This window comes from Dermatophagoides farinae, chromosome 1 (genome assembly GCF_024713945.1).
Source record: "Dermatophagoides farinae isolate YC_2012a chromosome 1, ASM2471394v1, whole genome shotgun sequence".
NCBI lineage: Eukaryota > Metazoa > Arthropoda > Arachnida > Sarcoptiformes > Pyroglyphidae > Dermatophagoides > Dermatophagoides farinae.
This window is the reverse complement of record NC_134677.1, coordinates 2213734-2236080: the sequence shown is the minus strand read 5'-3', so window position 1 is coordinate 2236080 and position 22347 is coordinate 2213734. Positions and strand designations below refer to the sequence as shown.

Below are 22347 nucleotides of genomic sequence, written 5' to 3'. Positions count from 1 at the left end.
TGTTTCCAATGTATATAATAAGTAGTCTTGATTTTCTAATTTTGATTGACATCTGTCCAATCCGCTTCGTCTGTATTTATCATAATCATCATTCAGTTGCTTTTCCGCTATCTTTTAATCTAGATTTGATGAAAAAATTTTTTTTTGTTTTAAATTTCCAAAATTAAATTTTCATTCCTAATATAAAATTAGCATCAATGTTTGTTTTTTTTCCACTCGAAATCTACGAATTAGGTCATTTAATTTTTTTTTTGTTTTTGAATTGGCTCTGACCAGATAATAGAATATTCTCACGCCAGCCGATGAACAAAATTTCGTTTGTTTTGAATTTTATTTTATTTTTTTTCAGGCCATCGATCATTATCATCATTGACGTAAAGATTTTTTTTTTTAAAAATCTATTCAATATTTTATATACATTGTTGTTCATCAAGTGTGTGCGTTTTTTTGGATTGTGTTTATATTTATATTTACGAGCAACAGGTTTTCGGAACCATGTTCTTTTGTTCTTGATGTTGTTGTTGTTTTTTTGTCAATAGAAAATGAATGAAACCTACCTATTTTTCGCCTCTAAAACCCGAATGACAAACTTTCCTATCAATGAACTTGTTTTTTCATGTATTCAATTTGTTCAACAAATGAAAAATTCACTACCAAAAATGGATCGTTTGAATAGAGTTATCAAAAAAAAGTGTGCATGTGTCTGTGTGTGTAGGTATGTGTTTGTGGTCGGATGTGTGTATTATTACAATAATTTTTTAATCCATACTCACACATTGTTTGTTTGTTGTTGTGATGTTTTTACATCTTTTCTTATTTGTTCCGTTAAATGCTCAATTTTTCGCTTTAAAATGTTTGTTAATACTTGAATCTTAATGCTGTCACTAATTTATTGATTAGGTCAAGTTTCTCTTGCATTTGAACACACATCTCCATAATTTACTTGTGATGCTATAATTAATTCTTTCATCAATCTCTCCATTCATCGTGTCCAAATTATCTTACCAATCTTGTTAATTTATTTACTGTGTGTGTGTGTGTATGTATTCATTTTTGTTTACCGGCCACTTTTTGCGGTTTTCAAAAAAATAAAATTTCATATGTGAAAATTTTAATATCCTTAACTGTGCTGTTACAGATTTTTATTTTCTTTATCTGTATTCAAAATATCCATAAGATTTATTTCATGTGAAACTGGTTGAAAATTTTATTTTTATTTTATATCTCTCTGCACAGAGAAAATGATTTCATAACAGAAAAAAAAATTTAAATGTTCTATTTATAAACTCTAAATAATCTATATTTTTTCTTGTTATTTTTTTCACATCAGATCAATTTGCACCACTTTGGGATCAGAGACGTGTCGGTTCTACTGCCGGTACACCGCCAAATTCAGGTTCATTATCACGAACACCGAGTACGAATACATTGAATAAAGTTGACATGATGCGTTCACAATCTACACTTTGTCGTCAAGGTTTATGGAATGCTGTGAATCAATCACCGGCACCACCATCCACACCTTTATCGGTTGCTCATCCTGTTAATCCAGCTATTGCTCACCTAAAACCACCTATGTCAACAGTTTCACCTACAGGAATGATCATTAATCCACGTTCAGGGCGTAGTTCGGCACCACCTTCTCAATTTCGAAAATCTGCTGCCACAATATCCTGTGCCAGTTCCTCTCGACGTGGTGATAGTACTGAAGATGATGAAGAAATAGATGGTTCAGCCATCAATTCAGATGATGATAATTCTGATGAACATAGAGCAATACGGCCACGACCTGTTACACCACCGAAACCAAATATTCTTAAACAAATACGTCGAAGTTCCAATTCTAATGGCGGTCCAATGATGAGCACTGTGAATGTTTCGATGAATCCTTATCAAAATCATCATTATGTTCAAAATCCACATCAGCATATCACACAGTCTGCTCGTCCTCGTCGGCTATGGTCAGCGGATACGATGAGATCATCTAAAAGTGAATTCAATCTTGCAAGTATTGGTCGTGATACTCCGGTAAGACGAAGAAATAACAGTGGAGTATCAGCTGGTGGGCAAATGTGGCCTCAAAATCCAGCATTAGTCGTGAATGATAGGTTTGATCTATATATGACAAATCCATCATCCATTCCTTGTATGTATAATAAATTGATAAAATCTTCAAAGTTAATTAAATTTATTTTATTTTTATTTTCATATAATTAGTGTCACTCGATTTATGTCAACATTTGGTCAATGAAATGAACTTTTTGACCAATTATGCTTCACGAATACATGAAAGAGCTTCATATTCGGAAAACACTGCCATTGTTGATTATCTGAAAGAAACACTTGGTCAAGTCAGTCGAGATATACAAGCAATAGTTGGACTTTCACCCAACAAACCAACCATCCCTAACAAGCCAGATATTGTTATTAATAATAATGATAACGGTGGACTAAAACAGACTAATGGGAACCATGATAAAAATAATTCATTAACCACCGCTGCAAGCCACAGCCAAAATAATCATATACCTGATCCTCAAACACAGGAAATGTTTCAACAATTTATGGCATTCTTAAAGATGACAAAAGGTGGTTCAACAACACCTTCTACTACAACAATCAATGGTCAATGCCAAAACACACAGCAACAGTCAACATCCAATATAGTCAACAATAATAATGTTAATCATAATAATAATGTGAATAGTGATTGAAAATGACCAAAAAAAATGATTCATGAAATGTCCATTACATACAACACATAGCAGCAGCTATAATTACCTTTTTTTTCTATACTAACAAATTAATTATTTTATACTAAATGAATTTTTTTTTGATTTAATTTATTTGATGATACGCCTGCATACAAAAATAATGGTAGGAATTTTCCAACAACATCCATGATGAATTTCTTGATTTCGCCTACGTTTTCAATCATTACACAAACAATTTGAATTACCCTTTTTGTTTCTAACATCGCCATTTTATATTCAATGTCATTCAATCATTAACATTAACATTGCCTTTTTTTCTCTTATATTTATTCCCCCATTTTTTCTCACAATTAATGATTAAATTCATGACTAACTTAATAATAGCAGTCTGTGATGATGATTGAAATATAATTGAATAATTCCAAAATTCATCGTCAATCAAATATTGATAACCAAAATGGATCTTATACACACACACACACATTCATTTTTTTTATAAAAAAAAAATTTCTTAAACCAATTGATGAATTCATTTCGTATTTGTACAGACTAAAATTTGACATTTGTTGTTTCTATATAATCTTACACACATATACATTGTTTGTTTTTAATTTTTTTTTTAAATCAAATAAATAAATCTAGCCGATTTTTTTTATAAATTAATTTTTCTTGACATTTATGATATCGTAAAAAAAATTAATTCCATTGAATCCAGATAGATGGCGATGATGAGCAGAAACCAATTAAATTATCACCTTTGGCAATTTTTGATTACGAAAATGAAACGAAATTGGTTTCTTATCAAATTATACCATGTCTATTGAATCGATAATGATGAATCATCATGTTCATAATGAATTTGTCATTCAATCATTTTGCTATTATTAAATCTAACCATTATCGATACTGTATCAGGTACGACATACCTAGAATTTTAACCCATGCAATGTGGGCAAATGTGTGCGTGTGTTTGATTATTTCCATATGGTCATACATACCCGCACACAGCCTATTTTATAATGATTTCGTTATTGGTGGTGGTGGTGTGGTCCGTGCTCATGCTCGTCATCAAAATTCAATGCTGTCTGTGTTGTTTTCGTTTTTTTTTCTGTGATTCTTTTGGTTGCTGGATTTGTTCCAATTCCAAATCATCCATGGCTATAGACGCGCCTTGTTTTCAGTGTATCTGTTGTTGATTTCAATTTCATTATCCAGAATGTTTTTTCTTTTCATTATATAGAATGCGGCATCAAGAGTTTTTTTCTCTGTTTAGGTCTGTATTTATTTGTGTATAAGAATCTCAAATTGATCGGATCCGGATATCTATTTGTTCGTGTGTTGTATGTGTGTGTGTCTATATTGTTGTTATTGTTGCGTGTTTTTTTTCCTTATTGAATTTAGCTTGAATCGATCATTTCATTACAATTTCAAATGTTACATTTATTATAATACCAACCAATTGTAGATTTTGTTTGTATTGTCTGTTGAAATCGATCTATAGATTCTATATGTTTTCAAGTTTTCGTCATTGTTTCAAAGATATTTTTTGTTGTTGTTGTTGTTTACAATAATAATAGCCGATGGACAATGGATATATTTTTTTTTAAAATGATCAACAAACATTAATAGTAGCAGCCATTTATAAATGTTTAACGCTATAGCTAACTATTAAATCCAAACTAATCTGAACGCTGACGATTCTATGATGATGACCACAATTAATACAGAAAAAAAATCTACGCACTAACCATTAAAACTTGAAATTTTCGGCTACTCCGCCTGTTCATTTTTTTCTTTTTTTTTTTTTTTGCTTTCTGGTTGACTTGCTGAATGTCTGACTGGTTGGCTTTTTTTTCTTTTTTTTTTGCTTTTCGACAATTGTGTTTCGGCGTCATTTTTATGATTCGAATTCAATTTGTATGACTCATTGTTTGTGTATGTGTGTGTGTGTCTCTACTGGTCTCGTCCGTCTACTAATATTGTCGTGAATTAATATTTAACATTTTTTTCTGTTTTACTTCATCTATTTTAACATTTTTTTCTTCTAAAAATACAATTTTCATCATTTCAATGATTTGATTTAGAAATTCAAATACTTTTTGCTATTGATTATTAACAAAATTATTTTCCATATATGTGATATTCAATATTTGGCAAAACGAAACAAAACAAAATCGAACGTCATCATAAAAGTTTTATTCTCTCTCTCTCTCTTTTTTGTTTTTTTTTCTCCAATCATTTTCGATCTGATTTCAAATAAAGTCATCACATCGTTTATAATAGATCATCATCACAAGTAAACAGGTTTGACAAAATAAAAAAAAAAATTTCTTTTATTGCCATTTGTTGTTTTCATATTCATGACATTGTTTTTTTTTCCTTTGGTTAGTGCTTTGTTTCTAATACTCATATCCAATCGGTTTTTGGTTGACATTGTTTAATATCAAGTCAAGTCATCACAATCAATCATCAAAAGAACCATAAAACAAACAATCTAAATAATCGTGTGATTAAACTTTGAAAATTTGTCCTATTCAACTAACCATATTGCATCAAAAAAAAATAAGAGTAAACAACAAAACTTATTTGTGTATGCTAAGTGAAAGAAAACAAATCAATCAACCTATCAATCTTGATTTAGTTCATCTTGTCATTCACATAATCTTGATTGGTGCTTTTTTTTATTGTTTCTTTACGTTTAATTATTACCATTCGTATTTTTTCACAAATAATCAACGACTTAAAAAAAATTTAGCTGATTTTTGCATACAGAATAAAAATAACCAGGTATTTTTTTTTTGTTTTATTTTACATATAATTAGCCTAAAATTATCTTTCATCAAACATAGGTAGATATCAACAATGGAGAATAGCCCATCTGATAATGACAAACTCATTGACGTTCCAACATTCATCGACTCAACCAATTCGGCCGTTGATCAATCTCGAATTCCGTCAAATTTTTATGAATTGGATTCAAATTTCTCCATCATGAATGTTGACAACAACAAAGGCGAAGGTGATGAGAACAAAAAGGTGATTCTTGAAAATATTGGCGAAGTTGAAGAAAATTCCAATATTTCTATATTGGACAATCTTAAAGAATCGAAACTTGATCCAGATCCAAATAATCCAGACGATTATATCATTAAACCTGAAAAACATATAGATCATTTTGTTGATCTGGAATACAAACCTGATCCATTTCCTGTAATTGATTCTCCATCAGTAAAACCAAATTCTGCAATTGATATACAGCCAATAAATCCTAATGTCCGTCATGATTCACCTGAAAAAGCTAAAGACTGTGTTGACAATATCGATTGTCAATCGTCTGCAAAATATTCGGATTCCTTTGATATTCCAGATAACATAACAAACATCCTCGATGAAAAGTTTGATCTTCTAGAAATCACCTATAGCGATTATTCACGAGAATCCGATGCTTTGGATTCATCTTTGAACACAAATGACTTCAAAAGTGATCAACCGGTAAAAATCCCCGTGAAAGAAGACGAATTAGTCAAAAATGAATCTCTAATTGGTGAAAAGATTGCAGATGATGAAATGAAAATGAATTCACAAGCTAATGATGGATCTACTGTATTTGTCGATAATTCGAATGATTTGGTTGTATCTTCAAGTACTGATGCTCAAATGAACATCACTAAATCAGAACAAACATTGCAAGAACCGTTGAATGATTCTTCACCAATGTCATCGATAAAAAAAACCACTGTAGAAGACGATGTTACCGATAGATTAAGTGAACAATTTCCTGATTTTGCCTCTAAAGAAATGAAACCAATTGTTGAACCGCATCATGAAGAGCCTTTAATCGTGGAACAGACTACTGCATTTACCCATATTGAACCAATTTCAATTTCAGCTGTTCTTCCAACACAAAATATCGATCAAACTATTGATGAAAATCCGGTGAAATTATCGTCATTTAAAGAGGAAGAAAATTCACATCCAAATTTGAAACCAGAACATGCAGAAATTGTTGATATACCACAAGATTCAAAACCTGAGTACGTCGAACCTTTGATTGTGAAACCGGTGGAGGAAAAACTTGTCGAAAAAATGGATCAAGCTCTATCGCCATCAGAGAAGACAGATTTGTTTTCAGAAAAATCTCCCACGATTACGTCGAACGTATTGCAATCTGACCAAAACCCGATTGGACCTGAAGCAACTTTAGTGCCGGAAAATAATTTATTTTCATCCAACAATTCAGATAATGTTGAACGGAAAGAGTCTTTTGAAATAGAAAAACAAGAAAAGCTTCAAACTTCCAGCTCATCATCATTTCAAATGGATAACTTGAGGTTTGATGATGCTATAAAATCTGCTGCTAACATGGCTACAGGTGTTGTTGAAAAACCTGATAATTTAATGTCCGATGCTTCTACCTTTTCACCAATGATGATAAGCGAGCCAGATCGCCATTCAAATGAAGCATTTGTTGATTATGATAAAGTTGCTACATCGGCCGCTGCAGCAGCATTTGTAGAAGAGGCAATAGCAACAGCAAAAACAGTCAGTTCAGGCATGATTTCTGATTTTATGCCCACGTCAGCTTCAATAATCTTATCTCCTTCCGTGGACATCATCGACACCAATGTTTGTGAGAAGGTAGAAGGCAATATTGAAGATAGTTGTAAAAAACCAATACAAGTATCAACTACCAGTGAAAAACTATCGTCTGCGATTAAAAACGACCAAATAGATGATTTTGTAGAAGAAAAAGAAGAACCAGTCAAGTTAGATCCTTTTCCTATTGTACAACAACAACAACAACAAAAAGACGAAAATTTCTACGAATCATCAAACGAACAACAACAACAACCATCTTTGCCTTTGTTGTCGTCATCAATCTCTTCGACAAAAAGTGATCATCATAAAAATTCTGAACAACAAGAAACAGATTCGGTTGACATATTTCAAGAATCATCATCTACGGTATTGGTGCCTGAACAAAAATCATCGAAAGAAGAAAAACAACAACAGCAGCAAAATCCAATTGAAAACGAACAAAAAATAATGGGCAGAAAAAATTATCGTCAATATTCCTCGGATAATTCGGCTGCTGCTAATAATTTGGAGCCAGGTTTGTTCAATTTTCATTCATGCATGTTCTTTTTTTTGTATTTTCTCAATTAATATTGAAAAAAATCTTAATTATTGGTTCAAAATTTATTAACATTATTTTTTTTGTATTTCATTTTTATAACTGGAAAAAAATCTAACGAACCATATCAATGCACCTGGTTTTTACAAATTGGCCACGATTTTTTCACGAATCATGATCATGATGATGATGTTCATTACTCGACTGCCATGCCTTTGAATACGAACACGTGGCTACATACATTCGAAACAAAACTTTGTTACACACACACACACACGCAAATCCGTTGTACGTGTACAATTTATGTGCATGCCAATTATCAATTCTCAAAATGTCTGGCCGCTTCGATTGATTGATTGATTATTTATAGATTGCGTTCAAAATTTTATTCACTCATTATTTGGACAATGCGGTAAGTGAATATATTATATTATTGATTTTTTTAACTCTGTATAATTCCAACAATTGATTCAATGAATTTTTTTACAGTTAAAGAAACTGTATCTATTCTAATTTAATTGGAATTTTCTTTTTCTATTTCATTTTGATATGACGAGATATTTTGTTGCACCGGGCTCTTTTTCATCATCATCTTTTTTTTAAATGATTGCTCTGTTTTAATGATGATGATGATGACAAAGCAACAGCTTCAGCAAAGATTGTATTTTACCCCGTCTCAATATAAAAGTGTCTATAAATACAGTGTTGGTTTATAACCTATTTCTTCTTTAGTATATATATAAAAAAAATTACTTTCTTTTTCGCTAAATTTATGATGATCTCAAAGCGCCGACTCCTTTTTTTCGGTTTTAAGTTAACTGTATGTATTACAGACACACGGGATCATACAATTCATTGTGGTTTGCGAATTTTTTTTTCTCATTCCTTTCAATTTGGATTCTATATTTTGCTCCATGCTTTTCTGATGATTCTCATTTCTCATTCGAGATAGAATTGCTGTTGTTGTGATCTCATAGAAACAACTGCTTAACATTGGCTGTTTATAATTACAGTTAATCTATTGTATATGTTTTGATGAGAATAATTGAAATTCTCTATTCAGAATTGTTCTTTTTGTATGTTTTTTTTTAAATTTAATTACATCGAATATATATCTTAGGTCATTGGTTGACCTCTCTTTTGTTGTGTGCATATGATTGTTTTGTATTTTGTTCGTTCTGTTTTTCATCTTTTTCTCTTATTACCGGTGCCTTTTTATCCAACACTATTTCAATAATAATAATTGATTTATCTAATCAATCTTAAAATTCATTGACTCTTTTACATAAAAAAAGAAACAATGTCACCGACAACAATGATTGAATGTAAGTTTGATAATAATGACAAATATTTTTATCATTGAATTTTGTTATCAATTTCAATTTTCTATATAAATCAATGTCGTTTGTTGCGTTAGTTTGTTCCAATTTTTTTTCTCATTGCCACTTTTCTACTAGACATATAATATCCTTGATCACTTAGCCTTAGTTATTTGACAAAAATTTTTTGTTTTTCTTTCTCATTTCCGTTCCATTTATCATGTCTTTATGTTATTATGTAAAAAAATTTAGTTGAATATTTTTTGTTTTTGGTTTGGTGAGTTATTTTTTTTTTTGGCAATCGTACAGCAATGAAAAATTCCTTTCTCTATGTCTTGAATCCATTCATTTCCATAGTCTATTTTTATATATATAGATTATAGAATAAAAACGTTTCACAAATATATGTCGATTCTGTTTTTTTTGTTCATTTATTTTTGAATATTATCATTTCTATCGATAGATGTCAGTATTATCAAAGTCTGTTGGGATTTAAATCACCAAAAAAACTTCTGGTTGTGATAAACAGTTATGTCTTGAATTTTTTTTTCTGGTTAATTCTTCATCATGGTGATTGAGCAAATTTTCAATCAGTTTTTGTTTGTTTGAATTGAATAGTGCAACAAATAGATCACACGATAAATGATGTGTCATTCAATATCATCATAGAATAAAAATCGATTTCTATACCATGCTAGCCAAGTAATTTAATTGGTAGACTGAATCATTGATACTATTCGATCCAAAAACTAGATACCAACATATGAGTCATCGGCTTGTTTGGTATATGGTACCCGCCAAATAATAAGAAAACTGCAGTTGTCCAAAATATAACCCAGCTGTTTAAATCGCGTACCTCTGCTTTTTTTGCTTCTCCATTACAACTGTCGCTAAGGGATATATTGTTGATTTTGTTGTTGTTGGTTTTGGTGGTTGTATAGTGAGTGAGATAGAAAGAGAAAAAAGGCGCCAACCCATCCAAATGTGTTCCATCATCACATTACCACAATGACAACAACAACAACACCCTTCTCAATTCGGGTATCTTTTTCTCTTTTTTTAAACGCATGTGCTTTGTAATTTTCATGATTATTATGAAAAAAAAAATAATGATTCAACCTGAATTTTACAACAAGAGAAAAAAAAATACCAAGTGTCGCCAATGTGTTGGTTCGGGTTGGTTAGTCATCCTTGGTGTGTGTGTGTATTTGTATTTGTAGTAGTAGCATCGGATAAAGTTTTAAATTTCTGGACACAAATGTATGGAACTATTGAATGAAATAAAAAAAAATGTTAGAATGAATGGAACGAAACGAAAAAAAAATTGGTACATGCAATGCTTGGTCATGTATTTATTCTCCTCCTCAGATGATGATATTTCCTATATATTTTTTTCCAATTGACTCATTCGTTCATTTCAATTTACTCCTCCTCATACGTAGTAGTAGTGACAAACCATTAGGTTGCGTTTCTCTCTCTCGTTTTAATCATTTGCGATTTTTTTTTACCCAATTCCTTTTTTATTTTGATACTCCAATACCACCACCACCACCACCTCTTCATCAACAATAATAATAATGAAGATAAAAACAACAACAAACTATCGTTTATCTCTTTATAATTTGATCTAATATCGATTGATTTGTTTTCGGAAATCTAATTCCAACAACAAAACATTTAAATCAATCATCTATTTGTTTTCGAATTAATATTTTATCATTCTATTATATCGTTCTCTCTTTTTCGATTTTGGCTTTTCTTCGAATTTTTTTTTGTCATTTCATTCGATTGTTTGTTGAAAAGAAAAAATCTTATTTTTCCTCATTATAATTTACCTGGACAAAAAGAGTTTTGTTGTTTTCTCTACTACTACGATTATGACGACAACAATAAACAAGGAAAAACGATTGTCATGTTTGTTGTTGTTGCTGTTGATTGTTGTATGTGTTATTACATCAGAGAATCATTACCTATTTTGAGGATAAATTTTTTTTCTTTTCGATGAATTCACATTTTTAAAGTTGTCTGATAATCGAACAATCATCTCATTTTCTTTGTGTTCTACCCTCCATTCATTTTTATACATACCAACCAATCAACATCCTCACATAATTTTCCATCAACCAGTGGTTGTCATTTCAACAAATTTTTTCGTGTGTGTGTGTACATTTTTTTTTGTTGGCAGCAAGCTCATCATAGTCTTCATCATTCGATGACACACGTCGTTTGATGATAAAAAAATTTTCAATCTTTTTATTTTTCGTTTACGTATGTGTTATGTGTGTGTATTGATATGATATATTAGTGACAATTGCTAAACACAACACAAATCGACTATTCGAGAAATAAATGCACAAGCATACAAGATAAATTGCGTACATTCGAACATTGGCTGTTTTTTTTCTGGTCAATTTTTTTCTAACATTTCGGTATATATCATATAATTCGATTTGTTGTATTCTTTATTGTTCCAAATCGTACACTGGGAGTTGATTGATCATCATTTGATTCACATCCAAACATCCACTTAAATTTATCATTATTCTATATTTGTATTTACTATATTCATAAGAATAATATACATTTTCAAAAAAAAAATGAATGAACCAAGTACAAGTTCTGCAATGAATAAATGTTGTTTCTCACCATTGGGACAATTATTACGAACATTTTTCGTCAAAGGTTTGTTGTTTTTTTTCCATCTAAACTTATCTCACCTCCGTAAATGTCGTTCTTCATTAGTCTATTTTGGTATCTTTTTTTATAGATGACTAATGTTTGCAATGATTTACAAAATTACATTCCTGTATTACAACATTATACTTTAGAAATAAATATATAGAAAGGCGTTTATTACGATTCTCATAAGGTTCATGATGATTGCTATGCTATATATGTGTGTGTGTTACACCTCAATGATAATTATCAACTTTCAATTCATATGTTTTATTTTATTTCAAAAAAATACGTTTAATGTTTTGAATCATTCATTTCATTGAACCTGAACATTGTAGACTATCATCATCATCATTATTATTATTTTCATATATAAAATTCCGCGCCCATTACTGTTGATGACCTTTCACCAAACATAGGGTTGAATAAGCGAATGATCCAGGATCTTTGAACTATATAGTCCAATAGACATGTCTGGTTGTGTGTACATTGTACTGCGCTACTGCTACTGTATCAATGGTTGGAGTAAAGGGCATCATACTCTCGTATCTTGGTTGTAATTTGAAAAATTTTCCTTTAATAATAATAAGTGATTTTATTTGCGTTTTTCCCCCATTAAAATCAGCAGTTCATTTGTCATATCATTTTTTCTTTGGGCACACGATCAACTTTTTCTAAATATTTTTGTTCTCGATATATTTTCTACTATAATGATAAATCTTATCTTTCAATCATTATCATCAATCGATTGTCAATAATTTTATTGTTATTGTTTCCTTTATTTGTTTTTTTACTCATATTTAGCTGCAGACATTTTATATTGGCGTGATCCGAAAAATTCCGGTGCCGTATTCGGTGTTGGTCTGGTCATTTTATTCTCATTGACCGTATTTTCGGTCATTTCGGTCGTCGCTTACACACTTTTATTCACCCTGTTGGCATCGTTAACATTCAGAGTCTACAAGAATGTTATGCAAGCGGTCAACAAAACCGATGATGGTCATCCATTCAAGTAAGTTTTTGGATTGTTTGTAAACTATTTATATTTTGTCAACATAATTTCATTGATTTTTTTTGTATTTATTTTGCAGAGAATATTTGGAAGTTGATATTACACCTAACCAAGAAAAAGCTCATGAGATCGCCGACCAAATATTGTCCCATTTCAACTGTTTCGTAAACCGCATGAGAAGTGTACTTTTGGTTGAAGATTATGTCGAATCATTCAAGGTTTGATGTCTAATGAATTTGATTTCATTTTATAATAATTTTCTCTCTTTTTATGTAGTATTTGTTCATGTTTTGGGCGCTAACATTTATTGGAGCATGGTTCAATGGAATGACATTAGTCATTTTGGCCTATATCGGAGCATTTTCATTGCCCAAAGTTTATGAAATGAATCAGGCTCAAATTGATCATTACATCAATATGGTAGTTTCAAAAATTAATGAAGTTACCGAAAAGTAAATATTTTTGTTGTTTATCAAAAAAAAACTATTTGCTTATTTTCTCATTTTTTTCTATTTCAAATAGGATTCCTTTCTTGAAAAAGGCATCGGCAGCTGCCGAAAAGAAAGATAATTAAGATCGAAAAAAAAACATTTGGCTAACATTGCTAAATCCAACATTTATTCTCACTTTCTTTATCGTTATCGCATTATCGTTTAAATGATCGTACTTATTTTTATCCTTATAATAATAAATTCTCTATAAACACATACATCCGATTGGCAAACATGCATTTTATTATGACGATGATTTTGTTTACCATTTTTATCTCTCAAAAAGAACGTAGAATTCGAATCGGATGATATGAATATGGATGATAATTTAATTTTTTTTTTCATCATAAAAGAAACAACAACAGAACAAATAAAATGGTTTGATTTTTTATTTTATTTCATTTCGTTTCGTTTTTTTGGTTTCCGTTTTTTGTTTTTGGTTTTTGACACACCCAATACACATGTATCACAATCTCATTTATTTCAAAATTCTCACACACACACACACACACACACAGACACACACATAACATTTATTGTAAAATTACCATTTGAATTATGAGTGGATGCACATTCATTCATATATAAAGAAAACGGGACACGATTGCTATAACAAAAAATTGGTTATATCGGCACAGAGAGTTTAAGCTCTTTTTTTCTGTATAAAAAAACAACAATTGTTCAGCATACACTTGGAAAAAAAATAATCATCATACTCTAAATTTCGAATATTTGGTGATTTTTATATTTTACCATTTAATTTATATATTTAGTCTATGTGTAGAGATTATTGTTATTTGGTTTAGTTATGATGATTTTTTTTCTTCACCCACCACTCAATCATTTTTGACCTCAATATAATCAATGTTGATCCCCCCACCCATATCCACTAATTCATATTAACTACAGCATCGGATGGTTCACTATGGAATTCCAATCACACAACAATGATTATCAACTTTTAAAACAACAACAGACATAATATTTAATGAAATATTTGATTAATTCATTACTAATTTCTATTTAATGATTTTTTTTCCACTCTAAATAAACGATTATCATCATTCTATCAAAATTATTGTCTTTTTTTTATTTCACTTTTTTTGACAATTTTCTGCGCTAGATGGCGATACTACATATATTGATCTAATAGATTTCAAGTAAAAAAAAAGCAATTTTTATTCAAAACAAATTACTGCAAAACAATATAGAGGGATATTTACACATTACAATTATTCAAATCAAGTGATAGACAGACCATAGAACAAACGTGTATAAATAATAAGAAAAAAAGGGTTTATCGTTAAATGATGATGATAATGATGATGATAATCAGTGGATGAGTGAATGAAATTTGTCAAAGAAAGATTTTCAAAGAGAAAAAGAGAGGCACATTAAAGTGAAGATTTGTTCAGCATTTGTTGATTGATTGGTTGATTTTGTTAGTTTGTTGTTATTTCAAGATTGTAATAAATGATTGTACTTGAATCTCAGTTAGGGTAATATTCATATTTTATCATCATTATTATTATTGCTTAATGAAAATGAAAATGTTGTAATACACATTAAACGTACCACTCGTGTGGATCTTTCTTCTTCATACCACTTCCACTATAATCTTGTGTTGGTGTTCCTGGTCTTGTTCCGGGTCTTGACATACTAACTCTACCCAATGAATTCATACCAGGTGGTATTTGTTGCATTCCCATCATTGCTGCATGTCCGGTAATTCCACTTACAGAAGTTGCACGGACAACAGGATTGTACGGTTGATAAGATGAACCATGTAAAGGCATGGTTGCTGACATTTTTGGTCCAAATGTTTCAATTTTATATGCCGCTTGATTGGCACTGTAACGAACTTTTAGAAATAAAACAATTGGACCAATGACAACTACAAGTATTAATAATATTGCGATTGCACTAATAATGATCACAGTTCGTTCAGAGTTTGCACGTGTCAAAATCTCTGGTGGTATTTGTTGTGGGTCATCTGGTCCCATTGTTTGATTAATAATATCTAATGGTATATTCAATGGTACATCATAAATTTCGGGTGGTCCTTGTGGTTCAATTGCTGGCGTAATAATTGGACGTGTTGGACCATTTACCGAATAGACTGGTTTTGTCCATGATGGTGCTGTTGTTTTTGGTCTCATTGGATATTGTTGTTGATGGTGGCTATTACCGCCACTACCATATGGATCATTTGAATTATGATAATAAGTTGGTGGTGTATTGTAAGAATTCCATGATGGTTGATTTGGTGAATATGGCGGACGATTAATTGGTGCAATAGTTGGTGGAATCCATGTGGTCCATGGTCGAGATGTTGAAGTGTAATAATCAAAACTTGAATAATTATATTGACGATTGTTATTGTAAGATGACGATGGTCTTTCACCTGAACCTTCAAAACAATCATCATCATCTTCATTTTGGCAAGGGCGACGCCAAACATCTTTATCGTTTCCACCACGATTACGATTCGAAAATGTTGAGGACGGAGTTGGACGAAATCTATTGACAGATACATAGACTGGAGTAATGAGTTCATCACCTGATCCTTCATTGGCAATATGTGCACATTCCTGTTACGGGTTAGGAAAAATAGATTAAAGTCTCTAAAATTATTATGATCTTCACATCATTACCTCATCTTCATTAACATCGAAACAACCGGAACCGGCACTCGAATAAATCAAATCATCATTTGCATACGGACTTTTTGGCTCAGCTAGCATTTGATTATTCAGGTGATCATTGTTTGAAGTTGGTGGTGTTATAGCCATTGTTTGTTGATTTCCAATCGAAATCATTAGCTCTAAATCACCTTCGGTTTTGATTCGTGGATCATCTTCAGCTGCCATATCCAAAAGACGATGACCATTGAAAACCAAACCAGCAATGATACCGATAAAAGGTTTTTCAATCACACCACGAAGAATATTTTTATGTCCACCAATTTGAATATAAGCATGACGATTGAAAATATTCAATTGTTTTCCAGCTGGTGATCGAGTTATAACATTATGATTATCAATTTGTAATGTTGAATTCTGTCCGGAACGTGTAAAACGAACGATATGATATTTTCCATCATTAACTTTGATGCCCAGATCACCAATATCAATATCTTCAGTGCCAAGATTGTAAACAGCCAAAACATTTCCATCGACAAGTTCCAATTGAAAATAATCAGCAGTAGTAGCAGAATCTACTCGTACTAATGCACCGTTTTTATTACTGGTTAAAAATCCTAATGCCAAAAGATCATTCCGGGTATCTGGTCTATTATTCTCATCGAATGTAAAACTAATCAAACCAGGACTAGGACCAAATTGATATGCTGTGCTTTCTGTTTTATAACAAAGAAAAAAAAACGGTCAAATTAATCAGAAAAAATATTCAAAAATGAAATAAGAAACTAGGTCTACCATTACCATTACCATCTGCGCAAGTTGGTCCAGAAAATGTCGTCAAATCGCAATCACAAGTATAACTATTCCATAATTGAACACAAATTCCACGATTAGCACAAGCGGTTGAACTACATCGTGTTATCGGTGCCGAACATCCAGATTCAACCAATGTACTAGGAATCAAAACTTCACGACCAACCAGATTGTAAGTTTCACCATTCAGATCTAATGATGCGATACAACCTTCGAAACCGATTTTTGATTTGATTACTTTTGGTAATGATTGCCACATATTATCGCGAACACCACCAACATAGAGAAGACCATCAAGATCTAGATGTAAATTACGTTCACTACCGGATGTACTGATTGTCATTAATGAATCATCGATAAGCATTGTATGTTGATGTAATGATGGCCTGCCTAACGTAACCGTATGCCAACGATTATCATTTAATGATGTACGACTATTTGATTGTAATCGACGTGCGCCATCACCTAAATCAAAAATATAATGAACATTTCCATTGACCATTTCGACCGCAATAAAATCATGTTTTTGGCCACCACCATTAAATAATAGTAAACCATTTGGTTCACGCGTCTTGAATTGAAAATAAACATTTAAACGAGAATATGCTTTCAATTGTGGTAGCCCGACAAATGTATATTTTGATTTGAACGTGACTGCATTGTGTAGAACACGATCTTTTTTGCCTAGTTTAGCTGTGATACGAATCGATCCATTTGGTAATTGACCATCGCGTATTTTTTCGAAATACTGTTGACTATTGAATACAAAATTTTGCATCTGACCAATGAAACCGGCAAAATGTTTTTTCTCTATATATATCCAGAGAACAATAAGAACAACAACAAAAAAAAGAACAAACATTGTAGGACATTAAATTCTTTGAACAAAAATAAAAATCAAATGACTTACGATGAGATTTGTGTATGTTGAGACGTGCACCAATATGTATGGCACTAATATGTAGCGTAAAATGTTGTCCAGTTAATTCAACAACTTGTTTTGTTGTTTGATCAATAGTGATTTCCAGATTTGGACCACGACGTTCCAAATGTATTGTATGCCATTGATCATCATTAAGTTTCTGGTCAACCATTCCGATACGTTCCATTTGTGTGTCACCATAATTAAAATCCAATCGTATAGAACCCGATTCCAATGATAATGTCATAAAATGATCATCCAAATATGAATGAGAAGTGGTCAACAATAAACCATTTGGTTTATTAGTCCTAAATCGTAATGATAATGATTCAGCTTGTGTTTGCATTTCTTCAGGCAACAGTATAGTCATATATTGTTCACCATTAAAACTGACTGTGGCTGCATCTGTAATAAAAGAAAAAAAATTGTGGCATTTATTAAGTGCAAAGTTGTAAATGTCAAATGATTGTTATGAAATAGAATTAAAAAAGAATATTCTTTCTCCTCGATGTATGTGTGTGTGTGGGTGGGTGGGTGTTTGTTAATGTGTATTTAACATTTCATCATCATCATCATCATCATAGATACCACTTACTTTTGGTGCATATTGATCCAGTGTAGGATGTTTTAGTGCAATCACAATAATAACGATTCCATCCTTCCATACATTGTCCACCATTCTGGCATGGAGAATTGCTACATTGTGATGAAAGTGAATGACATGATGGTTTTATGCTACCAGAATCTTGACGTTTTGTAAGGGTTGCTATATCAATGATACGATCATTAATATATAAATCTCGTACACATCCAATATAACCATGACCAATAGATGATGACCATAATTCTGGTGGTGTATATGTTTGTCGTTGTCCAACGAAATGTGGTATACCACCCAAATAAATTAAATCACTTAAATCAAGACGATTAGATTGTCCCGGTGAAACAAAATCACTAATTGTTTCATCAACAACAACTTGACCACTTCGTTCCGATCTTCGTACAGTTATCATATGCCAATGTCCATCATCGACACGTTTATTTGTGGCCTTGACTTTGATCGGTGATGATCCTAAATTTATCAATAGATATACATGTCCATCAAGCAATTCAAGGGCAAAATAATCTCTTGTAACATTTTTGTCGGGTTTTCCATCCGTATAAAGTAATACACCATTAGCTTCATTTGTACGTATCTTCAATGACAATGTTCCTTCTTTGGGCGAATTCCATCCATTTAATTTCAGATACGATTCAGATGTAGTGAATGTTATTGGATCAGAAACATCAACATCTTCACAGATCATCGATGATGATTGTTGTGAATGATTACCATACAATCGAATTAAGCCATCCGATTGCCAATCTTTTAAAGAATTCAATGATGATTCTCTAGAGATCGATTTACTATCAGGCCTCTCATAATTATAGTTGTCATTTTGTAAGATTTCCAATAAATCTAATCGAACATTATCAGCTGTCAAAATAATCTATTTCAGTTTTGTAAAAGCAAACATGAATAGAAAAAAAATTAAATAAATTGAAGATTTTTATCGGCTGAAAATTCAATCCTAATCATCACAAAAGAACAAACCTTTCGTAAACATCCAACAAAATTACTGCTAGTTGTAATTGGATTAGATGTTTCAACTGCCGAATTATGAGCAATACCACCAACATAGAAAACTTTGGAAATCAGATAAGATATTGGACTGGCTGTCGATCCATATTGTGTATAGATTCCATCAACACTGATCGAAAACTATTTAATAAAAAGGATGAGAATATAAATGATTAAATCAAATAGAATTTCTTTCGTCAATGACAATCTTACATGACAAAAATATGTTGATGGTGATATTTCACGAATACGACGCCATACTAACACTGTATGCCATTGATTGTCATCAAAACGAACTTTACTTGGTTTGATTGTTTTTTCATGTACATTTGATCCCAATTTCATTGTCAACGTTAGGCCTGCATCACGAATTGTGATGGCCAAATAATCTTCATATTCATCACTGGTCAACAATAATAGGCCATTGGCTATTTTTGTACGAAACGAAAGTTCAAATGATTCTCTTATGCTAACTAATGACCATGCATTTGGTAGATCCATATAATTATAGCCCAAATATTCGCCCAGATTTCCATGGAATGTGGTTTCGGCCAATCGTTTTTCTACATAGAAATGGAATTTGTATTTTTTTTTTTTGTATGATCAAAACAATCATAGAATAAATATGTCAATAAATGAATAAATGAAAATAAATCCTACCATTTTGGCAATATGTTCCTTCAAAATCTGTGATTGAACAATCACAGTAAACACCATTTCTAGTTGTATAACAATATCCACCATGTTTGCAACGATCTTGTATTGGATCACATTCTAAATCATGTTTAGAATTGGAAAATTCAGCAAAAAGTCCATAATAAGTAACGGGCAATTGTGGTTGATCATTTGAGCTTTGTAATTGCTGCTTAACATTATCATTATCGTCATTTTTGTAACGATATGAATATTTTACATTACGTATGGCACCACGAAAATGAAGCTCATAAGCAACGGTTGGTAATGCTAGATGAGCTAAATTTTGATTTCGATATTCTTCCGGTAAACCACCAATAAAAACTGATTTGCCTTTATGATGACATTCTTTCGGTTGTAAAACATAACCAATAACAGTGGTTGATAGTTCCAATTTTTTATGATACGTTTCTGAATCAATTTTCAATGTAATTGCTTCAAAGTGTTCATCATAATTAATTACATTTTCAATAAAATTATCTTTATTATTATTATTGTTTTCGATTGTCGACAATTGATAATGATGAATAAGCTCTAAACGATGCCATTGACCATCAGTGAAATTGATCTCTTGTTTTAATTCGATTATATTCTTTGTACGAACCAAAGAATTATCATCGATTCGTATACGTAAATTGGAATCGGAGAGTAGTTTGATCTCTAAAAATCTTCCACCAATTCCCGTTTCATCATCGGTATATAATAATAATCCACCTAATGGACGACTTAAGGTACTTTGATCTAATTGATAACGAAATTCGAAACTAATTGATGCTTGATCAAGTTTCGATGACGATGATTCGACATTGTGATCAATATTTTTTCTATAGAAAAAATGTTTCCATGATTGAAATTGAAGATATGAAGATGATGTACCATCTAGATACCATATTGGTGATTCATTATTATTGGATAATATTAATGGTGATGGTATTTGTTGTCGTTGTTGGTCAGTATGAACAAAAACAGGAAATATTATACCAAACAAAAAACAAATCAAAATAATGACGAAAGAATGAACACTATTGACTACAATGAATTGATCAAGGCATTTTTGTATCATAATTTGTTGATTTTGTTTTTTTGGTTATTTAATTTGTACCAAACAAAAAATACGTACACACACAGTGACAATATTTGAATGAGCACAAAAAAAACAATTTTTTTCAAATTATTGTCATTTTTGTATCAACGGAAAAAAACCAAAACAAAAAAAAAATCATAATTTGGTTCATTTATAAATAATGTTATGTTATGTTATGTGTTATATTTAATGTTCATAATCAACGTTTAATTTATGTTGTTTATGTGTTTGTGTGAGTAAAGTTTATAATGTTGGCATGAATCAAAGATGTTCTAGACTTGATGATGATGATTTTGGTAAATAAATAATGACCAATTGGCTAGGACACACACACACTCAAAAGAGAATAAAGAAGAGAAAAATATCGAGCAAACGTAGAACAAGAATTTAGTGACAAAAAAAAACAGTGAAATTCACATTATTTGATGATGAAATTTTTTTCTCTGTTGTTGTTATTGTTGTTGTTGTTTATTTTATTTCAATGGGTTACAACAAATATCCAAGAGAAGAAAATAGAAAAAAATTACAATTTTTTATTATGTAAAATCTCCGGAGAAAAATGTGAGGAAAAAAATTCTGGATAATACAAAAAAAAATTGGATATGGACGGCGATGATGATGTTGATGATGATGATGATAGTGTTTAATCGGGAAACGCAGAAGAATTTCTTCAATGTGAATTATTTTTTTTTGATCAAAAAAAAACTGGGAAACCAGAAAAAAAAATTGGAATCCAGACTGCAAGGATTCAGGAAAAAAAACAAGACGACGAAAAATAGAAGAAAACACACTGTGAGAACAACAATGAGAATTTTTTGTTTGTTGAAATTGGGAATAAAAAAAACAAGGAGAAAAAAAAATAAAATATAATTGAACACAGAATCCAACACGCATACAGAGATAGAGATGATGAAAAACAAGAGAAAATTGGAAAAAATAACCGAAATTTTTTTCTCTTCTTTGAACTCAAAAGCTTGGTGATTTTTTTTCGCTGTGCTTTCTCGATGCCCAAACACACAGACAAACACACACACACAAACACTGCGTCTGTATTATATGGTTCTTTACCCAATATTCTTTTGATAAATATTTGACTCAAAATATATACGATGGACCGAAAAAAAAAATTCGAGACTCATACAAGATATTTTAGACGGGAAAAATCCAATTCCCGAAACACAGACACACACACACACACACACACGATGACAGACATAGAGACACAC

The 22347-nt window shown here is 31.3% G+C and overlaps 3 protein-coding genes across 11 annotated transcripts in view; 2 read left to right on the top strand and 1 right to left on the bottom strand.

Moving 5' to 3' along the window:
• The window catches only part of Wdr62 (WD repeat domain 62), a 32067-nt gene extending 28690 nt beyond the window's left edge, over positions 1-3377 (top strand). For all 5 annotated transcript variants that reach the window (XM_047056277.2, XM_075734280.1, XM_047056278.2 and 2 more), the window contains 2 exons: positions 1331-2146; positions 2218-3377. In XM_047056277.2, coding sequence (XP_046912233.2) covers positions 1331-2146; positions 2218-2714 — 1313 coding nt within the window. In that variant the 3' untranslated portion in view covers positions 2715-3377. The remainder of the gene's footprint in view (positions 1-1330; positions 2147-2217) is intronic.
• Positions 3378-3467: 90 nt separating this feature from the next.
• LOC124491456 (uncharacterized) lies at positions 3468-13742 on the top strand. 4 transcript variants are annotated; one of them, XM_075730014.1, is made up of 9 exons: positions 3468-3629; positions 4908-5018; positions 5104-5501; positions 5564-7827; positions 8219-8260; positions 12648-12855; positions 12935-13073; positions 13132-13307; positions 13378-13742. In XM_075730014.1, exons 4-9 carry the CDS (start codon positions 5577-5579, stop codon positions 13427-13429), a joined length of 2868 nt encoding a protein of 955 aa, XP_075586129.1. In that variant the 5' UTR covers positions 3468-3629; positions 4908-5018; positions 5104-5501; positions 5564-5576; the 3' UTR covers positions 13430-13742. The 4 variants fall into 4 exon arrangements, with proteins under 4 accessions (XP_075586129.1, XP_075586119.1, XP_075586117.1 ...); XM_075730004.1 differs by lacking the exon at positions 3468-3629 and adding an exon at positions 3785-3987; XM_075730002.1 differs by lacking the exon at positions 3468-3629 and adding an exon at positions 3806-3987 and having other exon boundaries at positions 4977-5018; positions 5568-7827.
• Positions 13743-14500: 758 nt separating this feature from the next.
• Nrx-1 (Neurexin 1) lies at positions 14501-22140 on the bottom strand. Of its 2 annotated transcripts, none has more exons than XM_047054621.2 (8): positions 20005-22140; positions 19558-19907; positions 19318-19485; positions 18319-19213; positions 17712-18128; positions 16796-17611; positions 16001-16704; positions 14501-15937 (listed from the first exon to the last, which is right to left on the bottom strand). In XM_047054621.2, exons 1-8 carry the CDS (start codon positions 21098-21100, stop codon positions 14912-14914), a joined length of 5472 nt encoding a protein of 1823 aa, XP_046910577.2. In that variant the 5' UTR covers positions 21101-22140; the 3' UTR covers positions 14501-14911. The 2 variants fall into 2 exon arrangements, with proteins under 2 accessions (XP_046910577.2, XP_046910576.2); XM_047054620.2 differs by having other exon boundaries at positions 16790-17611; positions 20005-22139.
• Between the last annotated feature and the right edge of the window lie 207 nt (positions 22141-22347).